Source organism: Falco peregrinus, chromosome 2 (assembly GCF_023634155.1).
Source record: "Falco peregrinus isolate bFalPer1 chromosome 2, bFalPer1.pri, whole genome shotgun sequence".
In the NCBI taxonomy this organism is placed as follows: domain Eukaryota; kingdom Metazoa; phylum Chordata; class Aves; order Falconiformes; family Falconidae; genus Falco; species Falco peregrinus.
The window spans coordinates 83,592,387-83,609,340 of record NC_073722.1 but is presented as its reverse complement, the minus strand read 5'-3'; the positions used below and the strand labels follow the sequence as shown (position 1 = coordinate 83,609,340).

The 16,954-nt window shown below is 39.3% G+C and overlaps 1 protein-coding gene across 4 annotated transcripts in view; it reads left to right on the top strand.

The window, feature by feature from the left end:
• Positions 1–16,954, top strand: part of TMEM132D (transmembrane protein 132D) — a 260,652-nt gene that overhangs the window by 158,545 nt on the left and 85,153 nt on the right. For all 4 annotated transcript variants that reach the window (XR_003552763.2, XR_003552764.2, XM_005233310.3 and 1 more), the window contains one exon: positions 1,417–1,600. Coding sequence is in view for 2 of the 4 variants with exons in the window: in XM_005233310.3 (XP_005233367.2) it covers positions 1,417–1,600 (184 nt within the window). In the remaining 2 variants the exon portion in view is untranslated. The remainder of the gene's footprint in view (positions 1–1,416; positions 1,601–16,954) is intronic.

Sequence of the window (16,954 nt, the reverse complement as noted above, 5' to 3'; positions counted from 1 at the left end):
GGATGATAAAAGTATCTGAGTATTTTGGGAAGAATCCCAAATTGGGGCTGTTGTCATAACTGGCTTCATAAGAAATATGCCTAGTTTTAGCTCTTTTTCTACATGAGCCAGGAAAACTGGCTGTGTTTTGGGCACATTCTGGGATTCACTAATCAGTTGCTGAAATGTTTCCTATTTCTTGTAGTTGCGCTCTCCAACAGAAGTGGCTTGTGACACTTCAGTGCTGTGCCAGTCTTTCTCTCCTTTAGTATTATCCCACTGAAAGAAATTCTGCTCCTGCCTTTTCTTCCCTCCGCACAAACATGGAAGATGTGGTCAGCCTTCAGTGCTTCAGAAGTACAAGTACTTTCATTGTCATTGCTCCCTGGATTTCTGCACTGCTAAGAAATTCTGCATTCCTCAACTTTACAGTAATTTGAGTATTTTCTTGTCTCTTATAAATGACACTCGGCTATGGAGCTCACCTTGCTGAGATACACAATATAAACATCACTGCATTGTTTTTGGTACAGTAGCTGATTTTATAACAAGCTGTGCAGGAATTGCACCAATAAGCCTCTCTCTTTACATTTCTTCTTTATGGTATTCATTTATAGGAACGATGTAACCTTAGGAAGGACAGCCTGTAAAAAACAAATAGCATTCATTGATAAGGTATCAGTAACCCCAATGTTGCCAGAGCATCCTGGGGAATCACATCCAGTAGCACTTTATTCTTTTCTGGTGTTTTTTTTTTTACTCAAAGTTCCTGGCAGGATTAGCCAGTATTAAATAATGTAGTTTTGTAACTCTCCTCTCCCACAACAAGCTCAATTATCTGTAATTCCTAGTTTAGCAAAGGACAAAAGGAGCTTCAGACAGACATTCATAGCAAGGTAACAGTATAGCCAAAAATTAATTCCAAGTTTTCCAGTCTTCTGCTCCCTGCTGCCCTGGTTCATGGACCCCATCCTGAGCTTTGCCCCCTCTTCCATGCCTCTCTTGTTAAAAAGCAGAAAATACTTATAATGCAGTGGCTTCCCATTTCAAGGAGGGATTCCCTTTAGATTTGCTCGTGTTTCTTTAATAGGGAGCAAATGCAATGTGCTTGTTAAAAGGAGAGCCTCGGAATCAGGATTTTTAGGCTGTAGCTTTAGCCTTAGCTTTACCTTGATCTGTTTTTGTTTCTCCATCTGTAAAATGGAGCAGTGTTTAATGACCCATTTCACAGAGTGTTACTAAGCCACTTGAATGTGTGGGAAATACTCTGAAATCTTAAGACAAGTGCAAATGATTAATTCATTATTAAATCCATCATCCCACCAAATGCTCTCTTTGGAAGACCCTTAATCCAATATTTTATTAATATAAAAGCAATTATATTGCTGGCTTATCAGTCATATGGATGGAACATTTCTTTTTCTTTTTTCCTCTCAGTGCGGATGGTCCTTCCTCTGAAATCATGCAGATTGATTTTGAAATTGAAGACCTAACTGACCTACCTGGGACCCAGCTCATCACGTGGCAGGTAGAATATCTTGGAGATACAACATCTGATCTAGGAATCTCCAAGATCTACGTAAACCAGAAGGACCTGGTAGGAGTTCTTCCTTTGGCTATGGTAAGAAATTGTCTGGCATTCTGCAAGTTTGTAATCATGCTTTACAGCTGTAATGTCTGAAAGATGCAATCTGTTGAAAGGAGAGGGAGGGACAGAAAGTTTCCACACCTCGAGAAACAGATACTAATTTGTGAAGTTTGCTTTGTTCAGCGGTGAAACTGCCAGGGGAGAAACCACAGCTTCCCATGGAAGGCCCAGTCGTGCTCTCTTTGACCAGTACACTGACTTCTGGGAGGCAGAAACTGAGTCCATGGTATTTCCAGTGTTCAGAATTCACTCTTGTTGTGTGGTATGGTATTCCACACAACGTGGTATGCTTGGACACTCAGTTCAACATGTCTTACTTGAATCACAAGGACTCTTACATTTGGTCTAGTATTTAAGGACTTCCTGAATCACAGTTTTTTTCAGGTTGTGAATTCTGACTCCATATTCATTTGAGAGTGAGAAGAGAAATAAAGTCATGGTGTGACTTCTGAGTAATTTTTAGTTACCTGGAGAACACAAAATACAGTACGTAGCCAACTGTCTGTTCTACATAAATGCATTCAAATGGGTTGCCTCAGTGTCACAGTTAAAACTGATCCTTTAGCCTTGTTCTTACCTGGAAAAACTGTTTGATACCCAAATTTCAGGCACAAACAGAGATTTTGTGCATTTCCTCTTCTCTCCCCATTTTCCATTTCTTCATTGTTAGAGATGACTTGTACTTGTCTAAGGTCTGGCTGTGCCCCATTTTTGTTATTGGACAATCTGTTGGAAAATATTGGCACATTATTATTTAGCACTGAATGAAAAACAAAAATAAATTTAAAAAAATGTAACCTGGATGTTTGCCTAGTGATAGCCAGTTAATTATGCCATTGTTGAAGGCTGAAGGTGTTCTCTGTACTTCCAGACTCCGAGAACTGGCTATACTTTTTATTTACCAACTTCAGAACTACTTAAATGTCATCATGATTCTTTATTTCACAAAAATACTCCTTTTGTAATAGCTCATGCTTTCATTACCAAGGCCTATATCACAGTTGAAATAGCTCTCTGCTGCCGTTATTGTGGCCATCTAGCAAATAAGACTTGTGTAACTAATCCTTTTGTTTTGCATGATGGTTTCCATGGGCTAGTTCCTGCAGTTGAGCAGTGGGTGATCTCTGCAGGTTGGTTGATAAAAGAAATAGCTTTCAGGTCTTCAGATGGGATCCTGATGTGCAGTCACACAAGTTCTGGGGTATTGAGGGTTAAGGCTGTAGCGGTAATGTGATTTACATAATCTAAGATGTAGGGGGGTTTATTTGCTCTATTCCTTAATGAGTAGGTAAAAGATTTCTTTCCTAGTGGTTCCAGTGGTTCCACAAAACACTAGTTCTTCTCGTTCATGCCCACGATCCATGATTGCTTTAGTATCAAGTGATATAGTGGCAAAATATAGTTCATAAGAACAAAGATAGATTCTCCTGGCAGTTGCTACAGATCAGTTCACTCTCTTTATTTCCATCAAAAGATTAAAAAAAGCCCATTTTCCAGAAGCACAGAATTCAATGCCCAAAAGATTGTGTGAAATCTATGAAGTTAGCAGTATGGGGCATTTTACAAGGCAACAGGTGTTTGGATAACGGGTTAGAGAGGAAGCAAAGATAAATGGCAAGGGTCTCGTAATTACTGGCAGACTGGGAATAGTTTTAACCTTCTTTGCATTAACTGGCATGTCAGGGAAGAAACTCTGGGGTATCACAAATCTCAAAATCTTTGTTGTACTTCACTTTGTGCTTAGGAAATGATACAGGTGCAGACCTTTCAAGACATCTAACTTAGACTAGTTTAATACTTCATTTCCTTGTGATCTTAGCAAAGCCAGTCTGTAATTTAAAAATTTAAAATTAAAAAATAATGGAATTCTACTCTTCTGTTTAGGAAGAACCATAGTGAAAACAAAGTGCTATATTATTTCTCTGTTCCTGGAGACTGCGGTTAATTTGGCTCAGTTTTGCTTGGCTTCTTAGCAGAACGTGTGATTTCGTGTTTAGAAGAACCAAACAGAAATACTGTTGGATATTTCAATTACAGGTTAATTTTTCAAAAGAGCAATTTTATTGCTTTAACATTAGGCAGAGCTTTGGATTTTTAATAGACTAGCACATACCACCTCTACACCATCCTTGTTTCCTGTAGTCTTTTCTGTTAGCTATTATGGATTTTTAAATTGCAAAGCAGAAGACTGGCTAATTTAGAGCTTCCTGTTCTTTTTCCGATTTACAAAATGCTGCAATAGAAAGACTTAAATTTATATCAGTGCCAGGACATACTGAAAATGCCTACCTTCTGCTTAAGTTATTAGGGCGCTTGCTGCACTCACCTTTCTCCAGTGTGGTTTCTGGGTCTGTGTTAGTTGGTTTTGTTTTTTCCTATGGCATATTTGCATTTCAGTTTTTGAGACCCCTGCAGGGCCCTGCACCAATAATGGCAATGCAAGTCACAGTAGAACACTCAAGAATATTGATAGAAAAGCTGTAGGGTGTATTTTATGGATGTGTGCGTATCATAAAGGCTGGTATTTCTGGTACTTTAATAACACCTTTTCTAATTTTAAAGTGTAACAGAACCTGTCTTGGTAAGCTGTGCATGGGACCCCAGCTGCCCCTTGTTAGCAGAATGGAAATAGCATGCAAGATGACATTTCATCTGAGAACATTGTAAGAACCCGTGAGCAGCTGTTTGGATATTTGCAATGTATGATCCTTTCCCTTAAGCCTGATGAAATACAGGCAAAGATGTTTATCCAGGGTTATAAAAAATTAATGGCTTTTTACCGTGATTGCTTTGCAGTGGCTGTTATTGCCACATAGCAATGTCTTGCCGTGTTGTCAGAAACTAAAATATCCACTAAACCCAGTGGAAGAGGCAGATATTTGTATGATATAATGTTCTTCACCAGCATAGTTTCCACTGTAATTTGTCCATTTCTGGCATGGGCACTATTCAGAACTCTCCCCATTTCCCTGCCAGCATTCTCACCACAAGGTCTGTGTCTCCAGGGACCTGGAGAAGAGGGGTTTTAAGAACACATTTGTTACAGGAATTATAGAAACAATGAGTTCTTTATTCTGGACAAGGAATGCCAGAGGGTTACTCCATGGGAATTATCAAAAATTTGGCACTTTGAAAATAAAAAAATGAGTATCACAAGTATATAGTGAAGAGGCAACAACTTTCTGTGTTGCTCTTTGTAGTCAACGAACATACATATTAATTATCTTTAAATGTTACTCTCTCAACATTCACCTGTAATAGGGTATCCTGTGAGGCAGAAGTCCTAGCACCTCTTAAGACCTTTGAAATACGATATTAAAAAGGCATATGATCCATTTGTTCATTAAATGTCTTGAATATGCTAAACTGCTGAGGTTTTGGGAGTTGAGAACTTGCAAGGTAGTGTGACAGCCAGTGAGAATAATATACCTGAATCTTCTAGAATATGATAATTTTTTATTGGCATGCTAAAGAATCAGTTTCTGATTCCTATTTGAGTTCTTCCTGTTGCTTCTTCCCTATTGTATTACACTCTCATTTTGTTAGGTGATGAATGGCACAGGTTTCATTAGTAAAATTGTACATTTGCTGCTATTGATTATTGTTGCTTTATAAACATTCTGTCATCTCTTTCATAATTGTGGTGTTCACCTTTTGTTGAATTTTAATGATTAGGTGAGGATGAGAGACAGACAAGCTCTTTAGCCATCTGTGTACATACAAGATAATCCCTACTGAGAAAGGCAGAGGGCAGATACGACATGCTGGTAAATGGATAAATAGAAATAATAAAAATGGTAAATATTAAATCCCTGGGTGGTTCTTAACTGTACCAGATCTGAATCTGTAAACAAGCTGTCTTACCTGTGCATATGCCCTAAAATTATTCTGTCTGTGCCCTCCCCTTATTTATTAATCTAATAAGGAACCAGGGCAAAAGACCTATTTCATAAATTTCATAGACTGGGGATATTGATGTCACTGGGCTGATAAATCAAATATTAGTGTAGTCCTTTGACTAGAAAATATACTATGTTAACTTTACTTTCTCCTAGAATAGAGAAACAAATATGTGCAGGATGTTTAGTAACCTTCCAGAAATTTCTTGAAGAGGTTGCAGGTTCCTAACCATAATTTTTTTATAAATTGTTGTCCACATATGTGGGTTTAATTTCTAAACCAACAAGTTTAATATGAGAGTCAGCCTGGCTCACACAAATCTGGTTGCCCTGATATTCAAGGAATAATTAGATTTAAAGATATGCACACGAACCAGATGTTTCAGGTGGTGGTAGGACAAAGAAGCCCAGGCAGCTGGATGATGAGTACCCTTGTGTGTAAAAAGTCTGTGAACCTGGATTGCTTTCTTGAGAGACTCCCCAGCCCTTACAGATGAACTGATCTTAATGCCAGCTATAATAGACTGCCTTCTATGATCTGTACAACTAGGAAACAGCAGAAAAGGTTTGCCTTCCAGAGCAAGAATCCTTGAGTACTGCAGGGTCATGCTAACAGTGGCTGAGTAGCCCTGGATTACCTCATCCCCATCGTGATATTAATACTTTAAAATTGATAATTCAGCTTTCTTGCTGCCCAGAGAACCTCTGATTTACTGGCAGACAGGACAGCTTGCCTGGTGCTCCAGCTGAATGAGCAGGTTTCACCTTCAGGTTCAGGCTCCCTTCAGTCTTTATCAAACTCTGCTCCATCTGGGGCCAGCTGAGTTTTATGCCCATCTGCCTGTGGAGTTCCCGTCTTTCCTTCTTACTGAATACACTAGGACAGCTCTGAGGTATGTTTATAGTCTAGTTGGCATCAGCCTAAAAAAGAACCATATTATTAAAGAACTGAAATGTACAGGAAGAAAAGATGGGATTTGAAACCTGATTAAAGGTACAGTGGTGAGGTTGCAGTCTGCTTGGCAGAGACAAGAATTCCAAAGACAATCTTCCATCCCTTCCAGCCATATTTTAGCTGGCAAAGGTGGCTAGTGGACAGTGAATTACAGACTTGTATCAACAGCTGAGCTGCCGTTATCCCTCAGGTTTTGGCCCCTTATTTATTATCCTCAATAGTGCAACATTGGCCTCCAAGGCAGTGAAGTGAGGTGTGAGGCAGGGAGCGATTTAAATCAGTTGTAGAAAAAGACTCAGAAAAGAGATTCCTGATTTATGACATGATTAAATTGAGTCAGTGACCAAAGTCCAGCTCATTACTTTGCAACAAACAGCTTGTAGTGAAGGCAAAGAATTATTCCTGCTTATCTGACCCTACAGAGGAGTCCCAGCTGGGCGAGCTGTCCCTGCTTTCAGAAGCACACAAGCAGCTTTGCTTTTGCAGAGGAAAACTGCTTTGGTGCAGATTGAGCTGGCCTGGTTTTAAGACAAACTTGGGTCAGCTGTTAGGAAGAAAGATCACATTATGCTACATCTCAGATGACTTATGAGGTTAGTAACCTCCAGGAAAGGGTCACTGATGGTGTTGGATCAAATTAACCTCTTCAACCAGCAGAACAGTTTTTGCAATGTTTGTGTCACCGCAGCTGCCTTTGTACAAAAACCAAATGGAATATTTATTTTACAAGGGAAGGTTAATAAACTAACTGTAAAAAGTAAATGTCTTTATTTGTTGAACAGAAATATTTTATAATGCAAGGCATGTAACAGACTTCGTATTTACAATGATATTTTGTTAAAAGGTCTATTCTGGTACACGCTAGCACAGTAATCAAAGCAACATTGACTGTAAACCCATTCTTCCATTGCAGATTAACATGGTCTGGTCCTCAGACACATTAGAGCCATTTTGGCTTGTGAGAGGTTGTATTTATGGCAGTCATATTAAATAAATTGTATCCAAAACCTGAACAGCAGTTTAACATTATACCTTTTAGATAATTTATTGTTTCAACTTGCTTCTGATGTTCTTTATAAAAATTTAATGAAAATGTTGAAAGGAAGTTAACTGTTCTACATAACATCAGCATAAGAAGCCGGATAAATAGACCAAATAAATAAATAAAATCAATTGTTGCAGCAGAGAGACTTTCTATTATATAGGGTGCTCTTCCATATTAAAATTATTTCTAGTAATTACAGGAATGAGCTGTCATGGCAGTGCCAGTCACTGCTGGATTTAAAAAATGCTTAGGGTGTTAATGCCCTTATAAATAGATGTGTCTGAATCATTTAATTTTTAGCTACTGCTGTTTATATTCTATTGGAGACTGGATATGTAGTTCAGACTTACCTACTGGAATTGCTCAGTGCAGCAAAAACACATATTTAATTTTAGCCCCACCCTGAAGAACTCAGAAGCCAAACAGAGAAGACTTAACGATAAAACATAAATATCGAGCCCTTCATACAGAAGAGGGATGGGGATGGTCAGCACGCTGAAGTTCTTCCTGAAGTCAGTCAGACTGCCTTCTCCTAGACCAAGGTTTCAGCTCGGCTCATTTTCACTGTTGCAGAAGGTGTGATGGGTGGATCATGGTCCCTGGAGGACAGGGCTAGCTGTGCAAGTGCCACCACTGTTGGAGCTTATGGTCTACATGTAGCTCTGGGGACAGTGTCGCTGTCCCTGTCTCTTCTTTAGGCCCCCTCTGCTGCTGCAGTGCTTTCCCACTCCTCAGCCTGGCCGTGCTGCTGTTTGCTGTCAGGAGCTGCTCAGGAGTATGATGGCGATCTGTGCTGGGGCAGTGGAATAGGATGTTGGAGGTTTTTAGAGCCTTCTCTCTACTAGCTACTATCTAAGCTGATGGGTAGGATGCTTTTGGATGAAATTATTGCTTTTCTGTGGGAGAGCCGAAATGTGAATCTCCATCCATGTGTATGAGATAAACGAACAAATTGATTACAGGGAAGATCTGTTTTTGGCTGTGACTGGGCTGGGTTCTGCCTGGCAGCTGAGGAGTGCAGGGTCATATCAGCCAAAATCAGCTGCCCTACTCAACCTTAAAGACTGAATATTTCTAAACACTTCTGCTGACAGTCAGCTTTATGGAAGAGGTGTCTACAGAGCAGTTAAAAGATTTTACCTTCCTAATTCGTAGCTTTTAAATTGCATTTACAATATTTGGCAAGTTTTCAGATATTTAATTAAAGTGTTACCCATTTCTGAAGAAGATCCTTTTAAATCAAAATGATGAGTGAATTACAGATGAAATCTACCCATGGGAAACCTTTGGATGATTGTGATATTGCAAGCAACCATTTTCTTTTCATAAGTATGTCCTATTGCTTCCTAAAATTAGGTAGGTTGAGGTCTTACAACCTCCTATAATAAACCAGACTTTCCATTCTCCCAGTAACATATCTTGGCACTTACCACTTCTGATTTTAATTCATCTTTTTTTGAAAATAGATATCCAAGAGGACTACAGGATAATAGATGTATTTTTATTTTCAGAAGATGGCAACAATGTCCCTTTCCATTGTAGTCTTTCTGCCTTGGAAATGTTTTTTCCTCCATCTGAAATGATACATGTATGGGTTTGGTTCTGCTTGTTGGGTTTTTTTGTTTTATTGGTCAAGGGCTGTTTTGCACAATGGTGTGCATTTGTCCTGTGACTGAATATTTTATCCAGATCTTTCTTTTGGTCTGTTGTTTCAGGCTGAAGACCTCTTACCTGATGGCTGATACCTTGCTATCAGATCCCATGATTCAACTTTGTACTGTGTGTAACTTCATTTCATTCCTTTTCTTTTTCCTGAATCCTTGATTTTATCTGGTGCTTCTTATTTAATAGTTCAAACTTCTGTATTGACAATGCCTCCCAAACTGATACCATTACAAAATTTCAGTAGTAGTCTGTTTCATCTTGTTCAGGGGTCATTATTGACATCAATTAAAAAAAAAAAACACCACAAAACAAACAAACAAAAAAAACCCCAAAACCAGAAATCTGTCCCTAGGCTATTTCTGCAATGTTGCTGTATCAGTTCAGAGGAACAGGTTGGCTAACTAACTAACTATCATCTCATATCTTTGCCTGGATCCAAAAGCCCGCTCTTTGGATTGGTTTTCTGTGGTTCAGGCAACTTCAGCTGGAAGGACATTGTATTCAGAAGCTCATTAATCAGTCTTTAAAGAGCCAGATTAGATTCTGTTTCACATTCTAATAACTGTAATGAGCTTGTACAGCTAATAGAAGAAAGTGTTTCATCCAGTAAACACATAAAAATTTGTTATGCTTCAGAAACTAATTGAATCACAGGTATCTGAAGTTACAAGACAGTTTTCCCTTATGTAGATGTAAATTATTTATGCTTTTCCTTGTGATATAGGTGCCAGTCTGTACCCAAACAATAGGCCAGGCAACTGAGTAATGCAGTTGGGTGTGACAGTTCTGGTGTTCCTGCATGACTGTTCAAGAAGTGAATATACTCAATTGCAAGGGAGCTAATGCATAGGGTTCATTTTCCAATTAGAATTGTCTGTTAAAAATGGCTTGGTTTGGTCTTCAGCTTACAATTGTTATTACTGCTACGCTAAACATTGGCCTTGCTCTGGCAGGCTTCTATTGTCTTAACTACCAACAGACTGACAGATGCGTGAGTCACTAGCACGTAGCATTTGGTTTGGTATACAAAGAATGAAATGAGAAAATAATAAAAAACACTTGCCAATCAAAGATGCCTGATTTTCAGAATCCAAAAAATGCCATATATTTTGGATTTTTTTCTTCCAGAATTTATTACAAGCCTGGGGTTCTTAGCATTTGACTTAACAAGCAATAGCTCTTTCCCTTTGCAATTAGACATTTCATTGACCAGTGGAACATGCAGTGAAACAGTAACTGTGTTCATTGCTACATCGGTACAAACATTTTGCTACCTAAATTCCCAAGCAGTGAAAATCGTCCAGTAGTTCTCCAAGTTTAATCCAGTTCTTTTTCTCCCAAAGGTTGCTGCAGGCTTATGGGAAAAAAGATCTTGATGATGATGTTGTTGAAGGCAAGAGGTTAGAAAAGTTGGCTTTATATCTGGAGCTGCAGTTCCTAGCTGACTAATACTGTAATCACCTGTAATAATAGAAAACAACAGTCACCCAGTTTTTGCCTGAGTAGGGCAGTGAGTAATGAGGGCTTGGACTGGCTGCTGGCAAAGCTGCTGACAACCACGCAGTTTGATGTGGAACATTGAAAATTGGGTTCCCCAGAGAAGCAGGAAAAAAACGGAAAGATGTTTTTCTTACAAATTAAAGCCCAAGAAAAATGGCTTTGCATAACAGCTGCTGTTCTTTAAGTGCAAATTTCCTATGTTTTTCTTGATTAGACACATGAAGTTGAACTGGGTGGAAACAAGCCCAATCTTCAGCCCTGATAATCGTACTGTCCTGCTCTGAAGCTGCATGATGCTGTGAAATGTAGCAGGACCAGGATAACGCAGCAGATCTGAGTTTAATGCAAGTGTCACCCAATGAAACTTGTCCCTGTTTCAATAGACACAAGGTTTAGAAGTCCTGGCCTGTTTTCACGCTGCTGTAAAGCCATTGGTATTAAAAATATTATGACTTTAAAACAGAAATGATTTGGTAGTGAATTGAGTTTTCAGAATGAAGGTCTCATAAATACTTGATAATTTTTGTGCAGCCCAGTTTCAGCCAGCTGAAAGGGACCTCATTTTCGGCAGGCAAGTGCCTTGAATGATTTTGAAGTCCGGATGTCTTTATATGTCTCACGCTGAGTGCACAGATTCACCAGTAATCAGTGAAAATATTGCACCACCTAATTTGGATTACTTTTCTGATACTTTTTATATCTTTATGTTAATCAGACTCAATTCATATTAAAGATATTTCAAAAGGGGTTTTTATGGGGAAAAAAACAAACAAACACCCCAACAGGTGTGGTGTTTGCTTACTTTTATTGAAATACAGACAGATTGGGTTTATAGAAAACAGATTACTGCCTTCTGTTCCTCTTTTGTTTCATGTCAAATTTCGCTCGCAGGGTTTTGCAACACAATGCTACCATACAGCATAGTAGTAAATACTGCAAAACAGTCTTTAATTCTGACTGCTAAATTGTTTTCACTGAAATGCAAAAGATCACAGAAAGTTTTCTTTGATGAGATTTGGCAGATCTGGTCACATCAGGATCCAGATTTTACACTGATTTAAGAATATTCCTTCAAGTATATATTCATTGAGGTGCCGTGTGTCCCCTCCCTCTTTTTAATCAGAGGCTCTTTCTAAGGAGTGGTTAGAATCACAGGGCAGCTAAGGTTGACGAGAGCTCCAGCCGTCAGCTAGTCCAATGCCCTGCTCAGCGAGTCTGTTGCTCTGGGCTGTGTCCTCTTGAGTCCTGAACAGCTCCAAAGGTGGACATCCCACAATCTCTCTGGGAAAAATGTTTCAGTATTTCATCACCCTCATGGTAATTTGTTTTTCTGTGTATCTAAATGGAATTTCCCATGTTATAACTTGTGTCCCATGCCTCTCATCATACTGCCCCTACAAGCCTGAGAACAGTCTTACCTTCATCTTCTGTGTATCCTTGACCGGGTAGCTGCAGAAAGCAGCAAGGTGTCTCACATTTGCCTCTTCTTGTGAAGGCTGCACAGGCCCAGCTCTCTGCCTCTCTGTGTACACCACGTGCTCCAGCCCTCGACTGGCTTGGTGGCCCAGCCCTGGCCTCGCTCCAGTGCGTCAATATCCTTGGCCTGAGCTACAGCCTCCATTGGCTTCCCACCTCTTAATTGTTGTGGTTATGAAAAGATTTTTCCCTTTTGGCATAGGAAAGGGATGCTGCCTTAATTTGTTCCCTCCAGATTAGTGATTTGAATAAAACATAACTAAAAAAACCAAGAAGCGATTTCTCCCTACTGAAATAGACCCATCACTGGTGTGGTGCTGCTTGAGCAAAGCAGGCGGTGTCACTCATTTCAGCTTCTTGACATTATTTATGAATATGTTTTGTGATTTTGAGGTACCATTTAGGGGTGGGGGATTTTTTTTTTTTTTTTTTTAGGATTACAGCTGTTGAAATTATTTATTTATGAGCCATGAAAATCTCCCCAAAATGGATTTTAACTAGTGTATAATTGGATAATTTGACAACTGGTAAGCTGAAGCCCCAGAGATCAGGAATTACACTTCACTGCAGAACAGTAGTTCTTCATGTAGAATTAATTAGATTTCCTCTAGATTACAAGTAGTAAGAAAAGTAGTCAATTAAGAGAATTATTCTCTGACTTTGCCATCCTTCCTTTAATCGCAGGCAGTGGTATTTTTCTATGTGAGATGTCCTCAGAGGCAGGATGCCAGAAAGAGGACAAGGGACAATGGATTAAACACTGGCCCAGGATTCAGAAGAAATGACCGCTGGCTTGCTTTGTGACTTTGGCTCACCTTCTGGGGGCCTGATTATCGATTGGGCCTGAAAGCTGCTGGGTTCACGGGAGGCAGACAGCAAAATGAGGACAGGCTCCTGGTCAGCTGAGGGTAATGTTTTTCAGCAGCATTGCTAAGTCAAGCAACTCTTCTCCTCCACCTCACTCCCAGCTGTGTTAGTATAAATGCCTATGCAGCTGATGCAGAGCTGGGCTGAGGACTTGAGCTTGGCTAAAAATAGCCATCTTTTTTCATTGGGTCATTCTGAACCCCTCTTGGCTCTCCGGTTTGCTTCATCGCCTGCCCATACAAAAGGAACAATGGCTCAGTCAAAGGACCAGTTAAAAAAGCAGAGGCAGAAGCCACTTCAGGCAGCATGGCTTCTGAAATGACAGCTTTGGGAACAAATACTGGCAACAGCCTAAAAGATCTGGAGGGAAGTTTAAACCTGTGTCATGCAGGGATGTGGACAGAGCATGGGCAGCTGAACAGGATGGAAATGCACTCTGGCCAGTCCTCTCCAAGAGCAGGGACTGGAGCACACAGCAGTGGAGGTGTTGCCTTTATGGTGGTATTGGTTTGGTTTTGTTTTGCTTTGCTTTGGAGCAACGCAATATGATTTTGAGTAACTGGATTTATATATGTAGGATGTTTCTGAACCTGAAAGCATACATACAAGGAGATCTTTAATCTTGTACCTCCTCTTTCTCCTTTTTTTCACACTGGCCATTGGAGTGGTTTTCTGTGTGGGATAGCAAACAGCAGAGGAGGCGCTCAGAGCGGGAAATAATTCCATTTAGATAGGAAGAGATAAAGCAGAGCAGATGACTCAGATTCAAATGGATCTCTGAGTCATACACCATGCCTCCTGAGGCTTTTTCTGTTACAAGGCACCTTACACTGTGCCCAGAGAGAAATTTAGTCTGTGGGACTGTGCAGAAGTGTGTTTTCAGGTGCTACTAAGTGTCAGGAGGAGCAATATGAGCACATAGCCTCATTAAGAGTGGTCCTGTTCACCTGGGAAGGACAGTAGAGAGTCGCCTAAAGGTAGATGATGTGGATTTACATCACCCAGAATTAAGATCTCAGAATATAATGTTTACTGAATGCAGAGGAAATAAATTTGTAAGAGGACATTTGTTTCATTTTTATTGTGACTTTCAAAGAAGGGATGAGGAAAAAAGTAAAATAGGAAATCTGTATATCTGAGATTTCAGAGTGCCTAGCGTTGCTTTCTAATCACTGGTGTCATTTCTAATTGTGAGGAGAATACAAAAAACCAACATCACCACAATGTGGAAAGCGTTCATTAGAAAAAAAGAACCTTGACATTTAAAGAGGCTAAATTGTAGTCATATAAAAAATGTAAATGTGAAATTAAAAAAATCTCATTCTTTTCCATACCATTTACTAGTTGCTCTATCCTAAAATAACAGAATCACTACCCTGGAGTGGGATTCTGCAAAATTAATGCCCTGGAGATAGAGTAGTTCAAAGTGACTTTTTTCTGCAATGTTGAACATCTATTTCCTACACCCATCAGCTCCAAACAGAGTGAAAGTTAAGTATTTAAACCGCTCTATACTTTACATGAAAATCAGTCCTGACAATTTTGAGATAGATCGCAGGACTTTCAAACATTCAAACCAGCAGTAAAAAAAAGTAATTGCTAAAATATATAGAAAAGTAGTGCAGTTTCATAAAGAACAGCAAAACACTATAGTTATAAGTCTTTGCAATGTTATTCATAATAAAAATTCCAAATTCTGCATGTAATATTTGAGAGGCAAATTACCTTTGAATTTAAAAATAATTCTCTCTGTTTCAGGGGAGTAAAGGTGTATTGTTTTCACATATGTGTTTTCTCTTTGATCTTAAAAAGATGTCAGAAAGTGGAGTTAAGTTTCCTTGTCATAACTGGTTACAATCTAATACATGTATATAGCTCTTTGCAAATGTGGTGATAACAGGAACCACTAAAAAAAAATAAAAAACTTAGACATGAGGGGAAATGCAAAGCATTTCAACATTTAAAACAGAGGAGGGAAAAACAGAACATATGTAAAAATATGTAAAAGTATACATCTAAATTTGTCACAAACAAAACCATAAAAGAATGGATCTGTATTGCAGCTAGTATCCAAGAAAGCCAAAGCTGTCCTACTTTGGTGACTTGGTTGAGCAGTGGCTTAATAAGCTGGTGTCAAATTTTGTAGTTTAGGGACATGTTTGGATCTCTGGTCTGTTAAATTATTATTTTCTTACTGCAAAAAAAGTAAATTTTTGTTAAACTTGCCTTTCTGAAGCAATTCTTCGCTTTCTGTCTGGCCCAGCCCCAGTCTGTGTTTCCCTGGCTTCTATAGAATGAGTGGAGTGTCTTTAGGAGGAGGAAAAGGTACAGTTTCAGTTATCTTTGTTTCTAATGTACCTACTCTATATTAAACTGGGAAGGTGCACATAAGGAATGAGAAGGTGTATTGCTGGTATTTAGCCAGAGTATAGATGGAGTATTCTGTTTTGTTTGAAGATGTTTCCTTTTCCTTGCTTCTGTTTTCCTTTCCATGTGTCTCCGCAGCCTTATTTAAATGGTATGCTTTCTGAGGCAGAGATTGCTTTACATATATTATTGATGTATAGTGGTCATAACAGCATGGCTCTGATTTCAGTTGGATATGCTGGCTTACAAAATAATGTTAAGAATAATATATGAGCAACCTCAAGTAATGGAGATTGTCTGCCTGCTCAGTTTTTGCAAGGGGTCTTGAAGAGGTAATTTAGGACAATGTAATTACAAGACCTGGTGAACAGAACATGCCGCTAGGATTCTGAGCAATAAACTTGTGCCAGGTGAAGCTAAAACCTTCAGTCCTTCAAAATAGGTTCAGCTTTTTCTCATTGTCTGACATGGAAATGTGACAATATCCAGTTTGACAATTTGTTGTTTTGTTTTTGAAAAATGCATGTGCTCAGATCACTCTGGTTGCCCTTATCCTGGTACAACACAAACAGGGCAGTTCTATATTGTCTGCTAGTGTCTGTACTGTGAAAGGAAAACAACATGATTATTTGTTAGGCAGGAATTTTACCTTTTTCATTTTAGGAGGAAGGTCTGCCAAGTTTACCTGGTTTTGTGACATTTCTGTATAAAAGCACTGCAGTACAATACAAAAAGAGAAAGGGCTTCCAGGTGGAAGAAGTGATTCTCCTTCCAGGATAAACTCAGCCATATTACTGGAGGCAGAGGAAAGCAGAGGTTCTGCAGCACAGACCAAGGTGCCAGTTTTTGGCATCCCAGGAGCCAAGAATGAGGTTGAGCCTTACAGAAACAGGCTTCGTTAATGTCTGCGACTGTAAGTCATAAAGGATAGGGCTAACAACTGACAAAGATTGGGAAACCCCTGCACAAAATCTTTGCTTTTCATTTCTGTACATCCCAATAATCCAGATTAACAAAATATGAGTAAGCATCATCAAGGTTCTCTTAGGAGATGGAGGAGGCAGGTTTTAATGCCTTTGTACATGTGTCTAATGGATTCTTTCAGTCCAGAAGTCTTGAAAGCTTAAGGTAAGAGGATATGCTTTTCTGTTTCTCTTGATAAAATTGCATGGGGACATAATGAAGAATGTAATCTATGGAGAAACTCAGAAAATTCTAGTGTAAAGGAAGAACTGAAATTGTTTTTCTTGCATTTGGCATTTATCAGGGGCACTGAGGTTTCTATCTGGAGCTCTGTCACCTTTTCCTGTCCTGTTGCAAACAGAGTCTGAATAAAACAGAAGCCAGCACTCTTCCAGAGACCTTGAGAGCTGACCTGATTTCATTGCTGTAGTAAATCCCCTCTGGGCGTTGTGCAACCTGACAGCCAGTTCTTTTCTGCTTTTTTATTGCCAGCAAACCACTCCTTCACATGGTTGCTACACTAAATCGTCCTGCAGGCCCACAAAAAATTATCTGGGCAGTTACCACCTTTGCAACATCTGGCTGGCCAA